General features: G+C 39.3%; 1 protein-coding gene across 2 annotated transcripts in view; it reads left to right on the plus strand.

Moving 5' to 3' along the window:
* Positions 1-25,689, plus strand: part of arid5b (AT-rich interaction domain 5B) — a 75,944-nt gene that overhangs the window by 44,475 nt on the left and 5,780 nt on the right. For both annotated transcript variants that reach the window (XM_061040086.1, XM_061040088.1), the window contains exons 5-8: positions 10,062-10,213; positions 11,817-12,081; positions 17,450-17,502; positions 18,530-18,627. In XM_061040086.1, coding sequence (XP_060896069.1) covers positions 10,062-10,213; positions 11,817-12,081; positions 17,450-17,502; positions 18,530-18,627 — 568 coding nt within the window. The remainder of the gene's footprint in view (positions 1-10,061; positions 10,214-11,816; positions 12,082-17,449; positions 17,503-18,529; positions 18,628-25,689) is intronic.

The following is a 25,689-nucleotide window of genomic DNA, read 5'->3' on the forward strand; positions in this document are numbered from 1 at the left end:
GGCTGCGATTTAGAAATGGCAAGCGAGACTCTTTATTCCATATCTATGAGCTCAGTATTTTATTATGCACTGTTTGCGTGCATAAAGCTCATATTTTGACGCCACTGGAAGCAATCTTGTTATATTCAGTGAGGACATCGGTCTATAAACATGATTTATCTACTGCACACCATCTACCCAGCCATTAGCATAAACCCTCTACTGTGGGTATGCTGTAAACTTACACCTGACCAGCTTTTTATACCTCCATTAAAACCTGATTTAACTGATTTCTCTTTTGATTTAAGTTATTTTCATACATAAAAAAACATAATGGGTAGTTAAGTGAGTTTAGGTGGCAAATTTAACAAAGTAAATCCTGTTTCTCTTCATTTTGAGCTCGGCTACTTCTCTTACTGATTACATTTACATTCATGTTTGTGTTTATCTTTCCTTTATTCAAACAGTTTATTGGCCTGAATGACCTCCGCTTCCAGGAACAGGAATATTATCAGCAACACTCTCTCTCTCATTATGTCTCGGCTTCCGCAAGCTAAATCAAATGAACTTATTAGCCTCAAAGTATACCTGATTTTACATGTCTGCGCTTCCAGATGGCTAAAACAACTACTTCACCTTTTATCCAACTGGTTCATTTAATGCTCGGCACACCTGCAGAAGGCGGAAAAGCTTGTCGCTCTGTGGAAACCGAAGTCATTTCTAATACTGTGTGATTGAGGTCTGCCACAGGCTACGGCAACAGACAGGCTCTGTGAAGGAGATAATGATGCATGCACACACAGCTGTCAGTCAGCTGGCTAAAGGGAATCGTCTTTGAGGAAAATAAAAACAGACTGTAGCTGATATAATGCAGAATTTGTATAGGAAATGATGGGTTTGGGAAATAGAGTGGAACGAGTTGTCAGAGCTGTTGCAACGAGGAGAAAAGATCTGGTGAGAATATCCCCAGACCAGAAAATCTTGTGTGGATTGCTGTCTTTGCTGTGAGAATGTATTCATATATATTCCTACTGAACAAAAAAAACTTTGTCATATTGAGCGATGGATTTTGATTAAAGGATTATTCCAACCAAATTTGTAGTCCAATAAACCCATGACTAAAATAAACTAAAAATGCAGATAGTTTATGCTTAATTAGTTTATTTTTGATCGATTTTAATTTGATTATCTAACCTTCAACAGGGCAATCTGTATGCGCCATCAAAGACATACATCCCTAACCTGCAAATATTAAGTTTTGAAAAATGCAAAACCAAACAAAACGGAATACATATTTTTGTCTTTTTGTGTTTCCGAGCAAAAAATGGTTTAAGGACTAAGGGAATATAGTAAGAAAGGACAAAAAGCTGTAGAGGAGGTGGGGATGAGTAGACTTAAGTTGTAGGAGCTCCTTTCATAACACGCAAGATTCACCTGATCCTTTTACTCACAGGCATTGATTTAATAGTCTCCATTTACATGTTTGGTCAGGACAAGAGTCTCTGATAAGGTGCTACACCTAAACACACCTCTGTTCACCGATTCAAATATCTCTCGCTTCTCGTTGGTGTTTAACGCGTTCCCTCCCTCCAGCTCTCTTTCTCTAGCTGTAATTTTTCTCTAACCCTTTTATTGGAAGGTTAGGTTGTTGTTGTTGAAGGCTTGGCACATCTTAGCTGTTGTTTGTGTAATAACAACAGTAACTAGTATCCACTGTCATGCCTCAGAAGCTGCCAAATGTATTCCTCATTAAATTCAGAACCTCTCTGAACCGCAGCAGTGTAAAAATACCTTCTTATGTGGCATTCAGGGGAGGGGGGGAAAAGGCAAGAAAATAACAGCAGTAATGAAAATATTCCAACATTATTAATGTTAAACCCCCTGAGGTTGACCTAATATGAACAGTGTATTCATTCGGCTGTGAAATGTTTGAAACTTTATCAATGATAATCTCCCTCTGTATAATTATGAGGAATTAATTAACACTTGTATCATCTTATCAACCTGTGGAGGTTTTGATGATTAAGAAAAACAGTGTCTTCTGTCCACCCACACACTCTGTCTCACTCTGTGGGCGCGTTGTGTAATTTCTTTTTTTTTTTTTGATGATTGCAGTGATAGAGATGCTTGAAGTATTACTGTTCATTAATTTTTTTGTGTGTGTGTGTGTGCTGTCAGTGTGTATCGGGAATGAAACGTGCCTGAAGCACAGGAACAGAGGAATAACTCTGCTGTCAGATGTGACAAAGTGAGAATTATGAGCACGTCAAGAAATGTCTGATACGAAGACGTGAAATGCGACGGTGACTACAGTCAGCAGCAAAATGACAGAGGCGGAGGGGCTCAGTAGTCTCTACTTTTCATACGGAAAATCAAGAGTTCCTTTTGGAGTTTCAGACGTGGTGGCAAAAAAGAAAGCTACTCTTTTCCATGCATTTATATTAAAGGTGTTCTGTGGAGTTTCTCGTAAATTTTGTCACCAGACAATGCTTAGCAGTTATTTTTTGTAGGGCATATTTCAGATACTGCAATCATTAAAACCTTCTTTATCCTTTATTTATATCTGCTTACAGATTCTACATAACGAGTGGAATCCGTACTCGTACTAGTAAGGAAAAAAGCTCTGGTTTCCGTTTGTAGTACGTTTTTAGTCTGAGTGGAATTGATCAATCACGTATCAACAGATTTTGGTGTATAGCAGAAAGAGCATCTCAAGAGCAAAAGTAGGTGAAATGCAAACATCCGGGCTCCCAAAAGCAGTAATCTTTCAGTGATATATTTATATAAACATAAAAATGCATACTAGTGCGACTAACAATCCATTCTAGATCAAATATTTCAACATGAGCAACCAATCAGCTAGATACTGTGACACCTAAGCTAATTAGGGTTTAGATTTCCAGACTCCCTTGAATGCACCACAGTGAAATGGTAGCTCCAACCTCCACCTTCATTAAAGAAGCATTTTAAAAGTTGTTTTATTCTCCTCTCGAGGACAGGCCTGACAAAGCTTGTATTTTTAATGCAAATCAGCATCATGATGTTTTTATTTGAGCAAACGTAAGCCCCACTCAACTAAATCGCAAGAAAATTGGTTAGTTTTAATACGGCTGCAGCAAGGCAGAGTGAAGCCTCTGTGTAATTTACTCTAAGTTGATCAGAGTTTCTCTTCACTGCTTGCCTCTAGTTGTCAGTTTATTGTTTTCTGATGTTTTGTTTTTGGTGCAGAAATGCTTGTACCTTTTGTATTGATATAAATATAGAAACGGTCCCCTTTATGGAAGACTCATCCTTTCCCTGCATGCTCTCCCCAGCATAAGATAGCATTGGACATATAGTTATAAGTTAAGGACTTACTTCTGTAAGTGGAAGATACTCTTTTTACCATCTTAGGATAGACAAGCAGTTGTACAAAATGTTCTGTAATTAAATGTTTTCATAAAAAAAATGTATCTTTTTACAACCCACACAAAACATTAAAACCACAGGAAACAGTTAAGAACAATTGACATAAAGACATACCAGCAATAACCACAACATATTACACCACAAGTGAAGGACTATTTGTAACAGACCAGACCTTTGAATGTGTTAAAGGAGGAAAAGCTTCTATGGTGATGGAAGTTTTTAACACATGCTCCATGCTCAGGCTGCATTGTTTACCTCTGTGTTGTTGTTTTTTTCTTCTTCTTCTTCTTCTCTGCCTTTGCTGACACTCTGCTGCATCTTTTGGCCCATTACTGCCACCTATAGATCATGATAGTGGGAAACCACTGGCAAAATCAGGTTTTAGAATAAGAGGGGCACAAGAGATTAACAAAAAGAGGACTTAAGGAGAGATAGCTGAGCTCAGGAACTCCACAGGGAAGATATGACCATGTAGGGATCTGCTTATAGATTTAAAAAAAAAAAACCAACGTATTGATGTAAAATGTATGAGAAATTAGGGTTGTGTAAAACACTTTCAAAGTTTCCCACCAGTTGAACTTGTTATATAGGGTTTGTTCTCTGAGGTGAAGTGTGCAAAGCTGCTATGACTCATAGCCAGAATGGTCGCAGTAATAAATAAAAAAACCCTGAATTGCTATAATTCCTCTAATATTGCTCTGATAATAATGAAAGCCTCTACAGAGGGAAATAAATTTCTGTACTTTCTCATAGATTTTCTTTTGGCAGGAGGGCAATTTTCAGAGATTCACTGTTTCTTAGTCACTTAAACAAAAGCATAAAAAAGAAGAAGAAAAACGTTCAATTCCAGTACCCAATTGGAAATAACTTTTGTGTACCCTTTGTGTTAAATAAATTATAAACTTGTAAGAAAGAACGACTTCTGGCTTTTGAAATGTTATTAAGTTTTAGTTGTTATTACGAGCAGTGCGAGTGCGGTAGGATAATAAATATTTCATTCCACATCTTGTTTTGAGGTTTTGCTGGGCCTGATATTTTGTACAAAATAAAGCTTTGATCAGAGTAACTTGTACATTTAATAAAAAAGAAGTAAAAACACAATGATAACAAACAGGACATGTACTTAAAGAAACATTAGCCTGTCTTTGACATGTTTCTTAATAGAATAGAAACATCTTGAGGCTGTGGTCAGAAACAAGCAGTGCTTGAACAGAAACACTTGAAATCTCTCCTCCCTCTGAGCTCTTTGATGTATAGTGAAGACACGACGTCGCCTGTCACTACCAGGCCGAGACATCAGTCATCGCTGCCTTTTTTGTATTCTCTGTGGTATGGCTGCTGCATTGCTGCTTTGGAGCCTCCCTTGCCACATCCCTGTGCCTCCAGTGGAGTTAAAATGTTCCACCAAAGTGTAATATCACATCACCGATCACACGTCTAATGCTCCGCTGCTCTATACAAGCAGATTAAAGTCTGTGTCTCAAGAGTTGCATCAGAGAATGTGATTTGTCAGGTTTTATTCAGGATGTTTATTTACTTCGGTTCATGTTTTTTTTTCCAGCTGCCGTTATTGTTCCTTATAATCATTTTTCCTCATGACTCACACATGATTTAATTTAGTTTGATTCTAATTTAAAATACGAAACTCCTGCTCCTGTTTTCCATCCTCAAAGTTCCTTTTTTTTTTTAGCAGCAATATTGCTTCATTTTAAAAAAAATTCAGTACAAAAACAAGCAAACATCTGCTTCATGCTTTCATTGTTAAATGAATATCCGCCACAGTGCCTTATGCTTTATGACTCCATTTCCAGCGTGTTGTTATAACCCTGAGTGGTCTCCTTTGTCTGTGTGTGGGTGTGTTCACAGGTAGAGTTTCGTTTTGTTTCACACACCTGGGTTGATATTTATCTCTCTTGAAGCTGCGGTCACTGTGGCCTGCAGTGCTCGCAGGCTCTTTTTTCAGTTTGGTTGAAAAATCCTTTAACCGCTCTGCCCTTTCACTGTGTAACTCATTAAGGAGTGACTTCAAATTGACTGATTGGATCTCTTTGGAGAATTTACATTGATTACAGCAAAGAAACCGCTTATCAATGTCTCTCTGCTGCTGAACTATTTTTTTTTTAATGGTTTCTAGACACTGTCTCTGAAGATCTACTTTGTGTCGCAACACTTTGTTTTGTCACTTGATTTAGTATTTTAATTTTACATCTTGGTTTGAAAGCCTTGTGGCATGGCTTGCATAATTCTTAATCTCGTTTAGACATTTGTTTACATAGAAAGTGATTCATGATTGCACAACTAAGCTGTAATATATTGTATTTTGTTGTGTCTGTGGGGACATTATGTACTGTACGGGCAGGACAATGTATTGCAACATGAATGTTACCTTTGGCTGTGAGCTATGCTGATAATTGCTGAGTGGGTGTAAGGTCTTTCAGAGAAATTGCAACCAAGTGAGGTAAAACATTTGTCAAAACATGCTTTCTTAGCTAACCCCAGCTTCTTCTAGTCATGTCTCACTCATCCACTTCCTCCCCCTCCTCCTCCTCCTCGTTCACCTCTTTGTTTGAACTTGAAACTCATAATGGTAAGAGGAAGTGGAAGTTAAACTGTTGAATTAAGTGTTTGAATGAAGACCTGAGTGGGTGTTTTGTTTAATGAAAGAGCAGGTTGATAGATTCTTGACAGGGTAGTTGGTAAGTCACAGTGTGTCTGCATCTTTAATCTAACAAGCTCATGTCTGATTAGTCGAAACAGTCAAGTTACTGGGACTAGGTCCACACTCAATTTGCCCACAATGTTTTTAGCTCAGCAGGTTTTGTACCCTGATGACTAGACTTTGTTATGTCTCTAATCAATACTTTTTCATTGTAGTAATTCAAAACAACTTTGTATAAATTATTTATTTCAGTTTGAGCTGAATAAAAGCCAAGACACTGAATATGATGAATACCTGCCACTCCTTGTTTTCTTCACCAAGGAGAGCAAGAACTTTTGTTTAATCATGGCATGCTGTGTTAACATTTAGCTCAAAGCACCACTAGTGAAAACAAATGTAGCCTCAAAGAGCAGCTAAGTGGAAGAAGATTATTGGCAAAAAAAAACCTCTATTTATAGATTCTGCATTAATTACAGATTCTGTATGGGCGAGGGGGCAGATTCTTTTGTACTGGATATTGTTTGTGTACGCTTGTAATGCGAGTACTTTGGACCAAACATGCATTAGCAGGCTTTGGCCATATGCAGGACAAAGGTCTGTTTAAAGTAAGGAGGGTGGGACACAATACACCGTAATCTCTATCCTGAAACCCGTCAGCATTTCCGACAATTTAGCTTTCAATTATCTTTATTAAAATAAAACTTATGCAAAAAAGCTACTTGGTTCTTCTCAAGTTTTGATCAGTTGTCCATCTAGATTGACTAGTTAAAATTCCTTGAATGGAGGATCATTAAGATAACACATTTAAATAGTCAGTTCTTTTTAAGTCAATTTTTTCCAAGTGTTTTTTTGCTGAGGTATCAATCAGCTTACTCCTCCAGTCAGCTTGATATGTCTCTGCATTCCCAGCAGCCTCTCAATCAATCAATCCATTTTGTCAGGGTTCCCTGTGGCTCTACTCTGTTGATGCATAGGACCATCAGAACCGCTCCCTGAGCTTCCCCTAATGACTTTTTCATTATCAGTGACATCAACTGAATGGCAATGAAACAAAGGTATTAGGCCTGTATTTAATTGAATCTGAGGGGGGAAGAAATTATTAGACGAGGCCTGGTTGTAAAGCTGCTAAGTGCCTCTGTGTTCGGCTGCATCCTCCTGAGATCAAGTTGTCAGGCTGTGCAGAAGTTGTCGTAACTTCCATGACTTTGGAGGTTGTTCTGTGTGACAAGACATGATGGATTCACCCCCAATGGAATACCCCTTACCTGCATGTATATATAAATGTGCATGTGTTTTTGTGTTTGGCATGGCCTCACATCCAACTGATTAGCTTTGATCTAAGATTTGGTTCACTTCTGTTGAGCTAGCAGCTAGCAGTGTGTGTGCTTACAGTATGTGTGTGAGTCTGAGTGGGTACATTATACCCTCTGGGATTCCTGAAGGACCAGGCAAGAGTCCACCGGTCACTTGGAGGCACATCTCCAACTCATGTCAGCAGCTCAGATAAGCAGAAAGCCACAGACTGACAAATGAGTAACTCAGTGTGAAGCAGAAGGGGAACTGTGTAGCCACTTTTAGTAAATGACTAATGTGCTTAATTTAGGGCTGTTCAGGGTAATATCATGTATACTTAAATGAGCTCTTTCTCTTCTAGTACATTGACAAAAACGCTTAATGCCCACAGAGTAGTAAAAATATCTCATCCCCCAGGGTGCAGTGAAATCGTTACCTTGTGATGTCGAATTTGTTTTTTCACAGACTATAAATGTCCATAAATGTTTCCATCGAGAAAATCAATCTGCACCGAGTCAGCCCCTGTTTGATTTTATCTTTGTGTTATTCTAAAGCTGATGACTCCTCCCTTATGCAACTCATGCCACGAGGATGGCAGATCAGCAGTTCTGCACGACTTCTGCAGAACGGAAAGATTGCCAGCGCTTAACCTTGTGAGCCTGCCGTGTGTGTGTGTTTTTACAGAAATACTCGAATGCACCATTTGACCTCCGTTTTACTGCAGGCATCTACTTTTGGTTGTTTGACTGCGTTCATGCTGTCCTCTATCAATAAGTCAATGAATTTCAACCCGCTCCCTGTCATGTCACTGTGTGTTATGCAGCAACGTTTTGCTGTAATTGCAGCATTTTCTTACGCAGCAGTATTTGACCTGATGAAAAATGTAAACAGACAGACAGGTTATGTAAGTCGGTGTTGGGTATCAGGGGGGTTAGTGATTGGACTAAAAACAGCACTGCACTTGTGTGACTTCGCTCAAATCTATGCAGCCTTTGTAAAAACAGATGTCATATTATTATGAACAAATCACCTGCAAGTCGAACCTGCCGACATTTAAACAATGTTTTCCTTGTGTTTTGAAAGGTGGATATGTCTAATGTAGAAGCACTTGTATTGTATTCCTGTATCTTTAAATGCTTTGTTTTGTTAAACAACACATGCATTAACTCGGGCTGCTTACGGATCTGTCCTTTAAGTTAAAAACACAACTAAATAAACAAGTGCCGGGGTTTATGTAATTTCTCTGCATTAATGAGTAATTGGCAGGATAAAACAGGCAGAGTGAGCTGCAGAATGAGAAAACATCAGAGGGAAGAAACACACCCAGAGCTTTCTAAGTAAAGATTACAGCGTTGAAAACTTGTTTTAGTGCCAAAGGGATGACAAATGCACAACAAATGCCCTTGGAATTTTCCCTGCGCTCTCCACAGCAGAGCGTTTGTGGAAATAACAACATGAAGTGATAGGTTGCTGAGTCGTGATCATTTTACCCTTTTTAATGACTGCCTCTCGTTTTTTTTTTCTTTTTTATTCAGCTCCAGTGTTATTGTAACATTGTCTTGATGGGAATTTGATCCGACAAAAATAATCACTCAGGCCTTTTGGCAGAGAACAACTTTGGATGTGATTTAATTGTCATTGCAGATGGAGAGAAAGAATGTTGACGCTGTGAAATACGTGACTGAACTTGAATTATTTGAAGTTTCTGTCTATTCTTTCTTGCGCTCTCTCTCTCTCTCTCTCTTTCTCTCTATCTCCTTTGAGCTTATCTCTGTTTGTGTTGCTGCGTGGAGGCAAGGCTCTCTGCCAAGAAGTTACATTACAGTCGCGGGTTGACATAAACGTGGGTGTACAAAGGACTTGGAGGGCTTAAATACTTTATTGTGTGTGTGTAATGTGAACTGAGCAATTATATCTGCCAGCCTTTCAAACAAAGAGCTCCTATCAGGCAGATTCATGTGTTTTTAATTAACAGTGTTCAGCTTCAAGACATGAGCAGGCCAAACAGAGAAGTAGAGGCATCTATACATCATAGTATAATGTAATTCTTTAAGATGCTGACGGCTAAGATAAGATGACTGCTGGGGAAAACAAGAAGAAACAGCCATATTGTGTACATTTTGTTGCAGGGAAAAACACACAAGCTCTGAATTTTTCTTCTTTTTTTTTGGGTGTTGCAAATACTGTTTAAAAATGTCTTCCCTTTTGTGGGTTTGTGGGTTAACCCACATCTGTCATTTACTGTATTATACTAATTACTTGACTGTTAAGAAGCCTTCATTGGAAATCTTAAAAATACATCTGTCTGAATTTGAATACATTTTCTCTTCGAGGCTGAGAGGGAACTTGAGGATCGTGTTTACTAGCACATTGGAGCAATTTGGCAGCCCGCTCCCCCATTCAGCACAAATGTTGCACTAATCCAGTTTAAAAATAATTAGCTACAGGCTAGCAGGCCTGTGAAATTCCTTTCCCTGATTGTAAATGTTCCCGTCATAGCCTCCGTCCTCTACAGCTTAAAGTCATGTTCCCATGGAGGCATTGCAATTTTGCCCGTAAACATTTTCATATGTCTTATTCCTCCTCTCAATTGTTGTGTAATAACATTGTTTGAAGATAAAATCATCACACTTGGCAGCGAAACGGTAGTGATTTCATCTCACAATGCAGCAACAGCAAAAAATGCATATTGTCATTGTTGTTGTTGTTTTCTGTCTCTCAGCTCCTAACTTGAAGGGGCGACCTCGGAAGAAGAAGCTGTCCATCTCTCAGAGGAGGGACTCTCAGGGTCAGGGGTCAGTGGGGTCCGCACTGGGGTCAACAGCAGTGGCAGCACAGGACCCCTGCAGCCCAGAAGGAAGAATTACTACTAAGGTAGGAAAAAATAAATGAGATAAGATCATAACTAAAATGAAAATATCTTACAGGATATAAAGACCTTAGATGACCATAAAGAGGCCATATATCATAATGTGCTGCAGATTAGTCTTCATAAGTGCATGTAAATGTTTTGTCATGTAAACAGAGTACATGACCTAAACAGTGTAGTTAAGTAAACAGTAGCTGAAAGTATCCTTTCATGTAGCAGCTCTGCAGTAACATGTGTCGCCTGAACTATAGCGTTGCTCTCCAGGTCGTCCTTTTATGTTCAGTTACAGAACAAGGCTCGAGTAATTTTCAACAATTCACTGTGAGAAGCAGCAGTGTTACAATCTGTACAGTACATGCAGTAAAACACGCATCAGTGAAGGCCTCGTGTTCCATTAAGATTTGATCTGGTGTGACAAAGGTGTTACATTTGTTTGTTCCTGTTCTACAAGAGAGGGTTTAGCTAGGGGGAACTACTTAAAACTTGTTTTTTTCCCTAGATAGATTTAGCTTTTTTTGTTATGGAACTGCTTTTATTAGGTTTTTTTTTTTTTTTTTTTTTTACATGATCATAAATATAGTGCTCTTTTCATACAAATGTATCCTTTATGGCTCGCTAGGTAAAAGACTTTGAGGTCTGCATCTGATTATTATTAGTATTGAATGATCTGCTAATCATTTAATTGATTAACAAAAAATCTTTATCTTCAGTTTCCTGAAGTCCTGAAGTCACTAAGTTGACTTGTTTTGATTACCTACCAGAAGTGATGAACATATCCTCACATGAGGCTAAAACAAGCAGTAGAGCCTTAACATCGCAAGCTAAAAGGCATGTTGGCATTTTTACTAGTCTGTCTGTTTAACAATATAATTAGTTTTCATCTGACCACTATCTTCATTGATAGATGGGTCATAAAAGCCTGCTAGTAAAGCAGCGTTCTGTTAGTCTGTGACTCTTCCCTCCGTCTCTCAACACTCTATAGTAATGTAAACAAGAGCAACATGATCCCACAGTGGAGCAAGATGATTACACTTTTTTTCCATTGCAAACTCAAAAAACAGGAAGCAGAATTGTCTAAATAGAAGAATAAGTAATCTACAAACTAAATCCTATCATCTGATGAGGGTACTTGTAGAGTTTTTCTTTATAAGATCATCACATTGTATTTGTAAATGTGTGTTATCCGTTTGATTAATGATTTTCAGCTCTTTCTGCTTAAAAAGACTTTGAGTCATTGATTCTGTGTTCCTGTATTAATGCTTTTTATCGAGCCCTTATCTGACATTGGTTGTAATATTCAAAGAGAAGGAAATATCTACCTTAAAAGCCCTTCCATGGCTGTTTTTCCTACGACCTTGGGCAGTTGAATCAATATTAGCAATTCTCTCCCGTAGCTGGAGTCAAACTAATCTGTGCCTAATCTGTGATGACAAGACGAGCTGCTCCATGGGTAATCAATGAGAGGCTGCCTTCGTGGCCTGTAAGGAGATTTGTTTGTGCTGAACCCATTTCATCCAAAGTATCTGAAATCTTTTTTGTAAAAAAAAACACTCCGCTGAAGGTTTATTTACATCTAAAAGTACATCCACTGATATTCTGTCTCCGCAGGTCAAACCCAGCTGTAAAACGATACCCAACGGAAAAATAACTCCTGCAGCTAAACACAAGGCCAACGGCCTCAGCAAGAGATCCTCAGCTGAGGAGAAGGAGCGAGGGAAGGACAAGGAGGAGAGGAACGAGGAGGAGAGGAGTGAGGAGGAAACATCAGAGGAGAACCGAGCGGAGGAGCAGGCTTTCTTAGTAGAGCTCTATAAGTACATGAAAGAAAGAGACACGCCCATAGAGAGGATCCCCTTCCTTGGTTTCAAACAGAGTGAGTAGGAAAACTTTTTCTTTTATTCCCTCCCCGGCAATGTTTAAACAAAGGGTTGTATAGTAAAGTTTTGATGGTTACATTTACTTGGGTTTACTCTAAGTTTAGGGTCATATTGTAAAAAGTGTAAATACACCTCATTGGGGCAGAAAAAAGTATCAAAATCTATTTTGTTCCCTGTAAAAAAACTGAATCTTTAATCTGTAGCCTAAAAAGTCTACATGTCTGCAAAAAAATCTGAAGTGTATGTTTCAAATTAGAGCTAAAATATCAGAGTGAAAAGGCACTCTGTAAATCATTAAAATCCATGCAGGGAAAAACCCAGTGTGGATTTTAATCATCAGCTCTGACCACATGTTATCTACAGTGCCCCCCTGTTGTTATCACACGAGGAAACCAGTAGCTGCCTTTCAGTCAAGTCAAGGGCAGACTTTGTCCTAACTATTCACAATATGAGAGCTTAAGGGGAAAAAGTGGAGATGGCTGCCAACTGCTGGAGGCATTATGCCCAAAAAACTCTAAATTACACCACTGTTAAACTATAATAAAAAACAGCACACATTCATTCTGCGGTTATAATAAACTTAAGGAATAATTGTGTATGCTGAGAGAAAAAAATCCCATCTAGTGGTTTGTAAAAGACTCTGGAGGCTGGCTGTCACACCACATTTTTGGCTGTCTTTTATTTGAGCAGAGAGTATCTTCTCACACTTGTCAAAGGGGCTTCCTGTGAAGGCCGAGAACGTCCTCTAACAGAGCAAAAAGAACATCACATGTATGGGAAACACGTCTGCCCGAGATGAAAGATTTCTAATATAGGTCGGATGCTTAGCTTGCACCAGGTGTGCACAGTACAAAGAGGAGAAACATGCACATAAACATCATAAAGGGCACACTCTGGTCTCCTGAAACTGAAGAAATGTGTTTGTTTTATGCGTTTGATCTCGAGGTAAGAACGTGGGTACTCATCTCTAACTGTGGCTTTCAAATCTACTTTTTTTTTTCTCTCACTTTTTATTCAAGGGAGGAAATCACATTTGCATTCATGTCGAACAAGCCAGGAAAGATTTAGCCGTTCACATCAGGGGCGACAACATCAGCAAATTAATGAGACGCAGGAGAGAGAGAGGGAGAGAGAGATGTCTATTGGATTTAACAGGGACAGTTTGTAGCACAGTAAAAAAGTCATTACTCTAACTATTACACGAAGGTAAGCTGTGGTCGCCTCGTTCTTCTAACCTCACCACGGTATTTTGACAATCCTGTCATCTTGACTGCCGACATGTTGTTGCTTAAATAGGTCATTGTGGTTGAGGGAGATCGAGAGAAGAAGATGAAGAGAGAGAAAGAGAGACAAAGGGAGAATTACATACCCAAGATGCTTTTACTTTTATTCGGCATTTCTCGATTTTAAACTGAGAATAAAGTCGAGGTCCACACGCCAACTGTTTTACATACAGTACATGCTTTGAATCTGAAAACCAGACACATCATAAGCAAGGCCCTCATTAAATGGTGAAATCATGCTGTTTAAACTTCGTCCTTGGCAGTGAGCACACATCAGCACATGTAAAGAGGAGGGGGAAAAAAAAGGAAAACACATCATAATTAATACAACAAACCCTTAGATGTAATCAGGCGCCGTTTTCATATTCTTCCCTTTAAACTCACTACAAATGCATTAAAAGATCAAAGAACTCGCTTTCCCGCAAAGGAAAATTGAAATTATGTTATTTTAGTTGCGTTTGAGTAATAATCTTTTTATGGAGTCCTCTGGAGTTTAACAAAGCAACAGATGGTTGAATGATTTACCAGACTTACCCATGCTTTGTTGGCTGGGCTACAAAAAAACCCATCTGAATCCCTGGACTAAACTCAACCTCATCTCCCTGCTGTGCAGCCTTACCTGATTTTTTTTTTTTTTTTTAAAGCAATACAACTGTAGCTCTTTACGGCCCAGCAGAGACACATGAAACACTGAAATTCAGTCAATCTGCAGTGGCTCACAACATCTTTTTATTTCCAGTAATGTCGGTGTTGGTGTAACACAGTTCCTATTTCTTTGCCCGACTCGCTCACATGCTGAATTTATATTTGACTCCAGGGTTTGTATGCATTAAACATCTTAGTGCAAAGGTGCTGAAGTGAGACCAACGAGCATCTTAACCACACGCCTGTAATAACATCAAGTAATCAGTTTAACAAAATGCAAACCCTAATTGGCAAAGTTGACATTTAAAATGATTGTAATATTTGCATAAATTCAGACTAACTGATATTCTTGTTTCGACATTAAAGGCTCACTAATGATGATGATATTAGGGGTTGATCCAGGGAGCGGTTTAGGCATCGTTAGACCCTCCACATTGTCCCAAAGTATGATTGGTTATCTACCTTAGCAGGTAGGACCTTAGTTCCTTATGTTGTATGTTGTCTGAAAGTTTTTCAGTAGTATACGTAGTTAAATATTGTCCTCCATCCCTTTGCACTTTGCAGCATGTGGTTCCCCACTCTCTAATCCTTGTTTCCTATTCTATCAAGTGTCCTACTCTATGGTGAAAGAACCCAAGATCATGTTTAAAAAAAATGCTGTGATGGTATGTATCTTGACTGTATTTGAAATGGGTGCGGCTTATAGTGGGAGGTTCACTTTTCTTTGTGAGGACTCAATGAGTGACGCATGGAACTATATTTGAATATGCCATTCTGTTGTGTGGTCGTTTTTAGGTCTATTTATCTTCTTAACATAAAATGTAAACACATTAATCAAAACCTATTTAATCAGACAAAAGCATTCGAGCGAAAATAGCAACTCAATGCAACAACGTACACACAGATGTGCATGCACCAACAGTTGAATGTATAAATATTCATGAAGGATTTTAAAACAGGGAGAACAACAATCAGATGGCTACAGAAGATGTTTGATACATTTTAAACAATATATATCTTGTAAAAGAAATATAGAAAAACCTTCAGGTGTTTTTCTTTTTTTTTTCCATACACTGTATAAAACACCTCCAAGTGGCTCCATTCAACAGTCCTCTGCTAACTACTTTCTCTTAAAAATAAAATTTGGCTTTAAATTACCTCTATAAACCCTTTCAGAGAGGCTGAATGCACAAGAGAGCCTGAATCACAGGAAATGAAATGAAAATAGTTGACTGTTACAGCACAGAGGGAGGAGAAAACAGTTTTCTGCTGCAGCTTATTCATGCGAGTTGCTGTCCTTCTATTTTTTATCACTTGGTTAATATTGACTTTGCTCTACAGCTGCTGCCATTGAAGTCGTACGGGTGCAGTCGAGGTGTTGAAAGAAACGAGCAATAGTGGATTCAGGAGGAATAAACTAGAAGTAGTTGTGGTTGCATTGTATTTTTGGAATGCCCTTGATGTGCAAGATTAACGGGTTACTGGGTGTGTATGATTGTTTCAGCCCTGTGTGTGTGTGCTTCGCTGCTCGGGCATCAGCATGTGATTGTGAACATCAGTTCCAATTTGTCTCCCTCTTTCAGCCTGGTTGTCTAATTGCCGTACCATCGGTGTGTCATTGAGGCTGCATTGTGTTCCTGTTTTGTCATCCTTATCTCAGTGATAATTGCCCCTGCCAAATAGAGGGGAATTAAGAAAAGAAATTGCTAATGACAAGACATCTAAGAAAAGGCATGTTCGCTCATTTCCTTTATCTGTTCTGTTCCCTCCCCGTCCCCGTGTGCTATTGTGGTAATTACAGTCGATGCATAACAAGCTAGTTAAATAGACCATCTTTCTGTTTCTCCAGTCAGAAAGCACAATACACTGGAGTGCTCAGTTCAAACAGAAAAACCTACCCAGCTCCCTTTGTTATTCCACCCGTGCATTGACAACGGTCGCAGAGAGGAGGGAAGGAAAAAATCAATGCTGTCAAATGCGGAGATAGGAAAATGTCATTTTGACAAATGCAAGGCTTTGTGTACGCACAGATTGAATTTTGATGGATTTCTCCCAAGGCGAGGCCTCTTTTTCTTATTTATAGGCCGTCATATAAAAATGTTAAACAATGATGTTACAGAAAGCAAATACAAATGTCATTGGCACAAAAAAAGTCCTCCAATGAACCTGTGCTTCTTTGTTTGTGGAACATATTTCCTCCCAAAGACAGACAGCCGTTTGAAGGTTTTCTGAAAGCTCACATTGCTATTTTTAGGAAAATGTTACACAAGACTCATATTTTGATATGGCTTGTCATGTGGAATTTGCATGGGGAAATCAATGCAAACGAATTTGCATTAGTTCAAACAGAAGTTTGAGCATATTGCCAAGCGTTTGATGGCTGTAATGGTTTTCATTCATACCTGCAGGCTGCGGCTGAGGGTTAACAAATCTTTTTGTCAGGATGAAGCATATGCTGTATTGTATCACACAGTGGTATATTGTACAAATATTCAATATTCATTTACATCCTTTCAGCTTGAGAGCAGCTTTGCTTTGTGTGAAAATTATAAAAAGCTGTTTTTCATTGTGCCAGTCCAGGAATATATAATTACCCTCATCCTTTGAGAAGATACAAAAAAAATATGAGTTTGATCAATGTCTCTTCTATCTATCTGTCTGTCTGTCTGTCTGTCTTTTCTCTGTCTGTCTGTCAGTCTGTCTGTCTGTCTGTCTGTCTGTCTGTCTGTCTGTCTGTCTGTCTGTCTATCTGTCTGTCTGTCTGTCTGTCTGTCTGTCTGTCTGTCTTTTCTCTGTCTGTCTGTCAGTCTGTCTGTCTGTCTGTCTGTCTGTCTGTCTGTCTGTCTGTCTATCTGTCTGTCTGTCTGTCTGTCTGTCTGTCTGTGTGAGTTTGCTTGTGTAAAATATCGCTCATGAATTTTCAACTTTCATTGTTGTTTTCTTTATTCTGTACATGAATACATCTCTGTATGTATCTATTCACGTCATTTATAATGATAGTCAATGAAGCAGTAATGATGTTGTATCTAATAATCGGATTGGGATTTCACAGTTATAGTTATTTCTTACTTCTCAGTCTTAGATTGCGCTAACACATACGTCATCAGTTTAGTAATATTACATTGTAGATAGATGCTGTATTAGTTATAAAATGATATAAGATAATTATATCTATAAAATAGTGCATACATTTTCTGTCACTAGCTACAACATACAGAAACTGCTTACATATGGATGCAAAAGTAACTCATAACTCAATAATGTTATGCATCACAATAAACTAATTAGTACTTTTACAAATGGATGTAAATACTTCCTCCAGTACTGTATGTATCTCCTGCTCTCTGGTGTAATGACTGTACATGACGTTATGTGTTTCAGCTCAAGTCCTTTCCCAGAGTTTCTGACTGCCTTGTTTGTCTTCTGTCTCCCACAGTCAACCTTTGGACCATGTTTCAAGCTGCTCAGAAACTCGGAGGATATGAGCTGGTAAGTATTCACATATGTGGCAATATACTCCTACTCTCTCTTGAAAGTCTCTCCCTTCTTTTTGCTGTCACCCCCCTCGCTTTCTCCTTCCCATCTTCTTCTCCTTCCCCTCTATTATCCTGTCCTCTCTTGCCACCTTCCTCCCTTCTTTCCTCCTTTTCGCTTTCTCTCTCTCTCTCTCTCTGCCTTCCTTTTGCCCCTTTGAGGTCGGTCACTATTTTCCCAAGAAGAAAGTCTCGCTCTGAGCCACATTTAACAAAAATAATGCCGTTGTTTCAAAACCCCCTCTGACTGGAAAACATATGTTCCTCTGCTCTGCTCTGCTCTAGTCAGACGGAAATTGGTCAAATCGCTCATTTTTTCCTCTTGTTGGTGATGAAGTGAAACACACATGTATACCCACATATACTGTCTGGACACACATACACAACCAAAGTGAGAAAGAACGTATGAGGCATTTCACTTGGCAAGCCTTACCTGCTGATTATTCATTCACTATTCATGTGTGACTTGTTTCTAGTCAAGGTTTGATGTTGTTGTATACTGCTCACGCCTGTTTCTTCATTAGCAAGCTGCTATAATGTCATCCAAACAAGACAGCCAGACTAGACCATAAACAGGATACAGCTCATGTGTTCATGGCTCATATCCCTTTTAAAAGCCTCATATCTGCAGCTGATTATCTCACATTTCATGCAGAGGCTTTGTTAGCTTGGTGGCGGCCTGCAGTTCTGCGTTTTGTGTTGAAGCCTGTCATCTGTTAGGGGATAACGGGTTATAGCAGGAACAACTGACTGCATGATGTTAACAGAGCTTATTATGTTAGAGAATTGAGTGTTGTAGGATTCAATAACTGGAACATCATGACTCAGTAACTCCCCAAGACCTCAAAATGATGTCAACCCCTTACTGTTTTTCTTTTTCTTTCCTCCACTTCATGTTTTTTTAATTTCCTCCAACTCTACATTAATCTCATTGTCTCTGTGTCCCTTTTCCCCTTTGTCTTATTCCTCTTTGTCTCCCCTAGATCACGGTCCGCAGACAGTGGAAGCATGTGTATGATGAATTGGGCGGGAACCCCAGCAGCACGAGTGCAGCCACGTGTACACGCAGACACTACGAGAGGTGAGTTATTATGTATGTTACATATTATACAAGTTGTTGCTATGCATGCACATACGGAACAGTTTGCATCGCCCAGAGTGACTAAACTCCTCCCCTCCAACACAGCTGCATCAAATAGGATTGCACAATGCTCTATTCATAACATCAGGACATTACAAGACAAATGTTGATCTCATTTGGAGAAGTCGATGCACTTACACATACATGAAGACGAGGGTAGAGGGCTAGTTTTTTAGTTTTCAAATCACTCCTCACTGCCTCTAGCTGCTCTTATACAGTATTTATGGCTCTAAATCTGTCATGATTAGTATTGATTCAGCTGTTTTTAAAAGTATTTGTATGACACAATGGAACTGATTATGGACTGAAATCTGAAATTGCAAACTGAAGAGGATTTAAAAGCTCTGAAAGAACAGCAAAGTTATGAATTATTATTTGATCCGCATATATGCACAGATATATGCAGCAAATACAGTAACTACTCCTGGATCCATATATGCATTGCAAGCACATTGAGCTGCATGCAAAATGAATCGCAAACATGCCACTACAGAACCGAAGGAAAGGCATATTTATATGATCCCGAGGGAGTTTTGGGCATGAAATTTACACAAACAAATGCATACACGCGCCCACATTGCCAACGTTAAACAAACAGCGAATAGGATCCTCCCAACAATAGATAACCAGGTCGCTCATAAGGCTCATGACCCTCTCCATATCCCTCCAGCTGCTTGAGACACACACACTATCATTCACAATCACATCTAATCCAGGGATTCACCACCAGGACAATATGAGGGAACCAGGCAGCTTTGTATCATGTCAAGACTGCATGATGTAAGCACATTTTCAAACACAGACAGAGGCTGGAGATGCTTCTCCCCCAAAAAATATGTGAAAGCAAAGTTGTGAAAGTTTACTCTTCTATGTGTTTTTCACTATTTGTACATAAAATATGCCTCTAAACGTACGACTGAGGGTGCTTTCAGTGTTTCTGCCACAGTTCTTATTCACTCCCTAAAACATGAACACATGCTTCCTTTCCCAAGGTTAAACCAATGCTTGAAACAGGGTTATTTTTCCGAAGGAGTTCCTTATTTAGAGCAATAATAGATTTGACTTTCAACACTCGGCTGTACGTGACGATGCGAGCCACATATTTTACTGTGAAAGACAGAATATGTCTTTGATGCTTTGTTTTGCTACTGTTTTATCTAGCGTTTCACATCTCATCTTGGAATTTCTTTGAAGCCAGTTGAGAAAAGCTACAGTGTTGAACAGTTTATAAGGTGTAAATATGGTGGTGGTAGGAAGGCAGGCGTGTGGGAAGCGCTGAGGTGTGACCACTGCTGCGCTGGCCTTTCCCTCTCCAGCCACCGAGAAGCAGCTGAGAGAAAATAATGCTGAATCAATACAAAGCAATAATATCCGCACACTGCAGTGAATATCAGGCTGACAGAGAGGGAAGGTGTAAATCTGGAAGGGGGGGACGTGATTGGTCGTGTGTGTATGTGTATGTGTATGTGTATGTGAGGGAACAGAAGAGAGAGAGAGAGATCAGCTGAAGAAGAGCAAGTTTTCCATTCAGGGGAATAATTTTAGCTGAGCCTCGGTGTTTGGGCTGCTTGGAGGGCAATTAGCTTCATTGTATTAACTCAGCAACACGGCCATTCTCTCCGCATGATGAATGAGGCTGTTTGTGGGCTCGCTGAAGTGTGTGTTTGTTCCCCAGGGGCGTCTTTGTTTCCACCTTTAATCATTAGTCAATGTGCTACAGAAATATAATTCACAGGGAAGAATGTACGGTGTACAAACTGGAACAGCACTTATGTTTTCCTCTTTTCTCAGAAGGATCACTACTAAATAAACTAAGTAAAAAAAAAAATGAAGCAGGAAGAAGGGATATAATATGTCAGGACATAATTGCTTTAAATTAAGTGGTTATTTGTGGCTGTCTTTGCGTTAAAGTCTGAATAACCACAAGAATGCAGCCCATAGTTCAAATTATACACATTATCCTTTTATAGCCCCAATGGTCAAATCATGTGAAATGGTTTCCTAGGAGATGTTATTGTGAAAGATGGAGCCGAGGGCATAATCACTGTATTTATGCTGTCCAGGAGCAGGTAATAATCACTGCTAGTAATGGAGTTACATAGCTGGAATCGAACAGGAGATAACCTCAGCTAATTGTCATTTTCAAAGTTACTGTTTTTTAAAGTCGCAGAGTGGCGTTCATTAGTGTGCCGGGGGGGGGGGGGGGGGGAGAAAAAAAAATCAATGTAGAGACGTCCAAGCCAAGGTCTGCGTCTCACTGCTGCAGCTACAGGGAAGCTTTAATGATATTTATTTAAACCGTTTCCCGAGATTAGCTGTCAGGGCCCGCCGCTCTGAATTAAAAATGAGGTCATGAAAAAGATGGCATCAATAACCTTGAAATAGACTGCCTTTTGCTTCTGTGCTGCTGTGCCATTTTCTCTATGCCCCCCCCCCCCCCCCCCCTCCCTCTCTCCCCCTCCCTTTCTTGCACTTCATGCTGTTTCTTTCATTATACAGGTCAGCGCCTTTTAACAGCTCCTACATATTTAATCTTCCTGGTTTCCTACGTGATCTCTTGTTACAGAAACTTCACATTTCACTATCTCTCTTCATTTCTGCCTGTTACCCATTTTTAATACCTCACTATGCTTTGGCACTCTAATGTAATTGCACAACGGGGTTGGCATTGGTACGGGAGGGGTTTTTGGAAAGGGGTGGGGGTGTGGGGAGGGGGTATCCATAGCAACAGAGAAGCTATTTAGAATAATTTGCTCTGTAAAAACTCTGAGATTTCAGGCAATAGCAGACAACACAGATGAGTGTTTTCACAGTATCATTTCTTCTTAAAAGTATTAAATGTGTGCCACATAAAGTTTGAGGTCTGTGAAATATTCTCCGACTCAGATCATGCAGATATGTGTTTCTTTAAAGACAGATGCGTGCCTGTTCCAATTTTAGTCGACTAGATGTTTTATTGATTCAGCCTTTATTCATTCCTCCTGGAATCGATGTTCCTCCGCATTCAGAAAGCTGCTCTCCAGATATAAAAATACATTCACTGCTCATAATTATTAGGAAACCTTGAGCCAGTCCACACTCTAAAGAAAGAACAGAATGTAGTTCTGATTTTATGAGAGCAGGGGATTTTTTTCTTCTTCATTTCATTCGGCTGGATTCTCGGTATCTTGCCCTCGTCAGCATCTCTCTGCATTGTCCTTGATGTATTGCAGAAACATCAAGTGTGGCGCATTACACTTTAGCTTGCCTCGTCTAATATTGTTGCTAAAACACAGATTCCATCTCTCTGGTCTCCAGTTGTAAAGCAGTGACTGGACTACAATAAGGAAACTGTTACTGTCATGTCCCTCCCTGCTTTTTATTTATTTCATAGCCAGAGAGATACAGGGACAAAGACAAAAATTCAAACAGATTTTAAAAAGCAAAAATGATTAAATATAAAGAAATAAGTTAGAAAAGCAAAAGAGAACATGGTTTCTGTCTGCATTCTTTAAAGGCTCCATAAACAATGTCTCAACATGTCGTCCCCATCAAAAGCCTGGCCAAACTCCCTGTATATCCACCACTCTTGTACTCAATCTGGACTTCAGCTTGAGTGGGAATGCAGCCAAAGAGCTGCTTGTTCTTTACACTAAAATAGCAGGCAGCTATTTTAACCTCTGAGAGCTCAGTGGTTTCCCTGAGACAAAATGCTTCATTGAGCTTTCAGTGATAAAACCTCTTCTTCTGCAGCCATCTTACAAATCACAATAGTGGGTAATTTCTTTATGCGTTGAATTGATACAAAGGTTTATAGTTCCTCTCCCTGGTGGCGACGAGAAATCACAAATTACTGCGCTGACGTGTGACAGCCAGCTGAGTGTAAAAGAATCTATTCAGGTCTGCTGAGATGAATAACTAGTTCAGTGTAGCAAATTAAATTAATGATATTCTTGCAGAGATTTCAGTTCACTGTAGGGCAGCAAGAGGGAACATGTGCTATATATTTATGGATATTAATACTTGGATGTTCCTTTAAGCAGAATACTACACATTTAGTTTAAACAGTTTGCTCTCTGAGCTCACACCTGCTACGGCAAACATTTACTGCAAGCTTCAGCAGCAGAAGCTAATGAGAGCAATCCCCCAGGGGAACAGTAGAGGTCATTTTAAATCTGGTATTTTCAGACTTGACAAAGGACTTAAGTTTTTCATACATTCCTGCACTGCCCTTCTGTTTTAACTGCATGAATGAGGGTCACCTCAAGTGGTTTGGCTTCGAGACAAAAGAGGGGCTTTGAGGCATGAATCCAAAGCAGAGGGAGCAGCTACAATGTCTGTTTATCCGTCTGCTGGCATCTTGTCTCCCTCTTTCTCTGCTGCAGCTATTGTTTTCTCTTCATGGCTGTGATGATGCTTAATCATTGCATTTAGATTTGATAAAGATTTGATTTGATTTTTTTCATTTAATTCTCTTTTTCTTGCAGGCTTGTAAGAGTAAGTCATTTTTTTCTCCCTCTGAAATCTTTCTACAGCCTCCGGGGCTTGTCCACCAGCTCTTTAAATAGTTTTTTTTCCCCCTTTTTTTTAACGCACGAAGAGGCTCTTGTGATCTTAACACAACACCAGTTTAAATTAATTTCAGCACGGATGGGAGGGAAGCTGTTGAAATGGAACAGCCTGCAGGCTTTTTCCACTTATTTGGTGACTTAGGCATTTCTTGGATTGTAGCACACTGCTTGTTCCTGTAACACAAAACTCAGATGAGAGCAGCACATTGCTGGTAAAGTCACCTTGTTTTTGCCAAGTTGTGTTTTTTAGGAGGAGGTGCTTTGTGTGCAATCCATTATTTCAAAGGCACAGACCTGCTTAGTAGACAGTTGTGGTTTGATGTGGTGGTTTTATGCTGTTATTGATCTCACTGAAGACACATCCGTCATATATAAAGTATTATATGTCTATATGAAGTAATATTTTCCACATTAATTACATGAGCCATTTGCTATTTATGTCCATTCAACGTCTAATCTCCTCTCTGCATATTTTTGTTGCTTGTTATCAACATGGAAAACGGCTGCTTAAACAAAAGCTGGCTGATAAATTGGCATGAGAGGAAGTTAAGTATTTATTGACCTCATAAAAATGTTGCCTGTCCTCCCGCCTTAATGAAATTCTTTCCTGGAATCTCTCAGTGCTACACATGCCCCCTAGTGGCTCAAATTAATAACTACACCTGGCTTCCTCTCAACTAGTGCAGAGGCTGCCAAGATCAACCTTTCCCCTTCCTCGGAGGAAATTGCTACTTATATAAGCGGTATTGTATTTTACGTTCTATAATACATGAACATGACTAAGTTATATATATATATATATATATATATACACTTCTTGAAATTTCTAGTGATTCACACTATGGGATTCACACATTTTTAAAAGCAGTGTTAAAAAGGAGTGAGTATTGTAGCCTGAACATTCTTTGCTTATTCAGCCTTTAGAAAATACATAAACAAAAGGTGTATGTCTTGGAAGTGAAGGTCATAAAATAAATAGAAAAAATAGCTTTTACAAGCAACACTTTTATAGATTTTTTTTCCAAACATAACAAAGCAAATAATTCCAACAATGTTGGGAGCTTCCTGAGATACATTTTTTCTTTTTCTTTTTTTTTTTTTTTTTTTTTTCTCTTTTCACCCACATCTTTGTCTTTCCATTTGGAACTATTTAAGGCTCTGGTAATTTCCCGGGCTCTGCTCTTACATTATCTGGGGCCTGCGACCCCCCCCCCCCCCCCCCCCCCCCCCCACCCCACCCCACCCCCACCATATTGACATTCCATAAAGCTGACCCAGGCCAAGGCAGTCGTCTCTTTCCCACAGATCACCGTGATAGTCAACAGTGCACCCTGCTTAACTATATGTATATGCCACTTTTCCAGCCCTTTGATCACTAATGGGAAGGCTGCACATGTTGAATGAAAAAATGTAATCCACTGTGGTATAACTGTGGAACATTTGATAAACCTGCTTATTCTATGCAGTAAAAAGAATGCCTAATTACAGAAAGCCGGAGAACCACTTCTCTGTAATTCTAATAAATATAACTGCTCCTATTTAAAGTTAAGACTGTATATTTTTATTTCAGTTTTCAAGGATTCTTCATTGAGAATCATTTTTCCTCTTCATTAACATGTCATTATCCCCTCTTCCACTCTCTCACCCCCTCTCTATTTCTTTCCCCCTCTCTCTTTCTCCCTCCCCTTCTCTCTTTCACAACCCCTCTCTCTCTCTCTCTATCTCTCTCTCTCTCTCCCTCTTTCCAATAAGTCACATTTAATAGTACATTTCCTTTCTTGGCCTGGGGCCTGGTGCCAGACCAGCTGTATGAAATGTAGTTTCACCGCTTTCCCTGCCAGCACTTTTGTTCAGAGGAAAAATAACAAAAAATCCCACAGAGCCTCTTGAACTCTCCGAGGCTTTTTTTTCCCTTCCTTTTGAAGAGGAGGCGAAACAGCTCTTGATTCATTGTTTGTTTTACCGCCATGTCCCTTAAAAAGAATACTGCAACCGTCTCTTGTCGTTACACGAGAAGACCTTCTTTTCTCACTTGACTGAGAAAGTCATGTTTCTGTCTGGCTTTTATGGATTGTTATTGTAAAAAAAAATAAAAAAAAACCCTGACAGAGGAGCTGGTGAGGTTTTTTTAGAGGGAGTTTATTGAAGATTGAAGTGTTGTAGTTTTTCAGTTGTCCTGGTTTCCTCTTCCACAATGTTCCTCATTTCTGGTTTAGTGCCAATTTCCATTTTCTTTTTTTCGGAGCAATAAAAGTTTAAAAGTTTCCCTCGCTGGTTTCTTCATGTCATTATTTTACACATGGGTATTGTTATGTTATCCAGAGCTTAATGTTCCCCATTAGTTATGACATCAGATACGGAAAAAAACGTCAAGGGAAGTATTTGGAGAAGAAATAACAGAAGTCCAAAATAGTTTTATGTATTCTTCTGCAGAATATTCTTGTCACTTTGT

The sequence above is a fragment of the Labrus mixtus genome, chromosome 6 (assembly GCF_963584025.1).
Source record: "Labrus mixtus chromosome 6, fLabMix1.1, whole genome shotgun sequence".
NCBI classification, from domain to species: domain Eukaryota; kingdom Metazoa; phylum Chordata; class Actinopteri; order Labriformes; family Labridae; genus Labrus; species Labrus mixtus.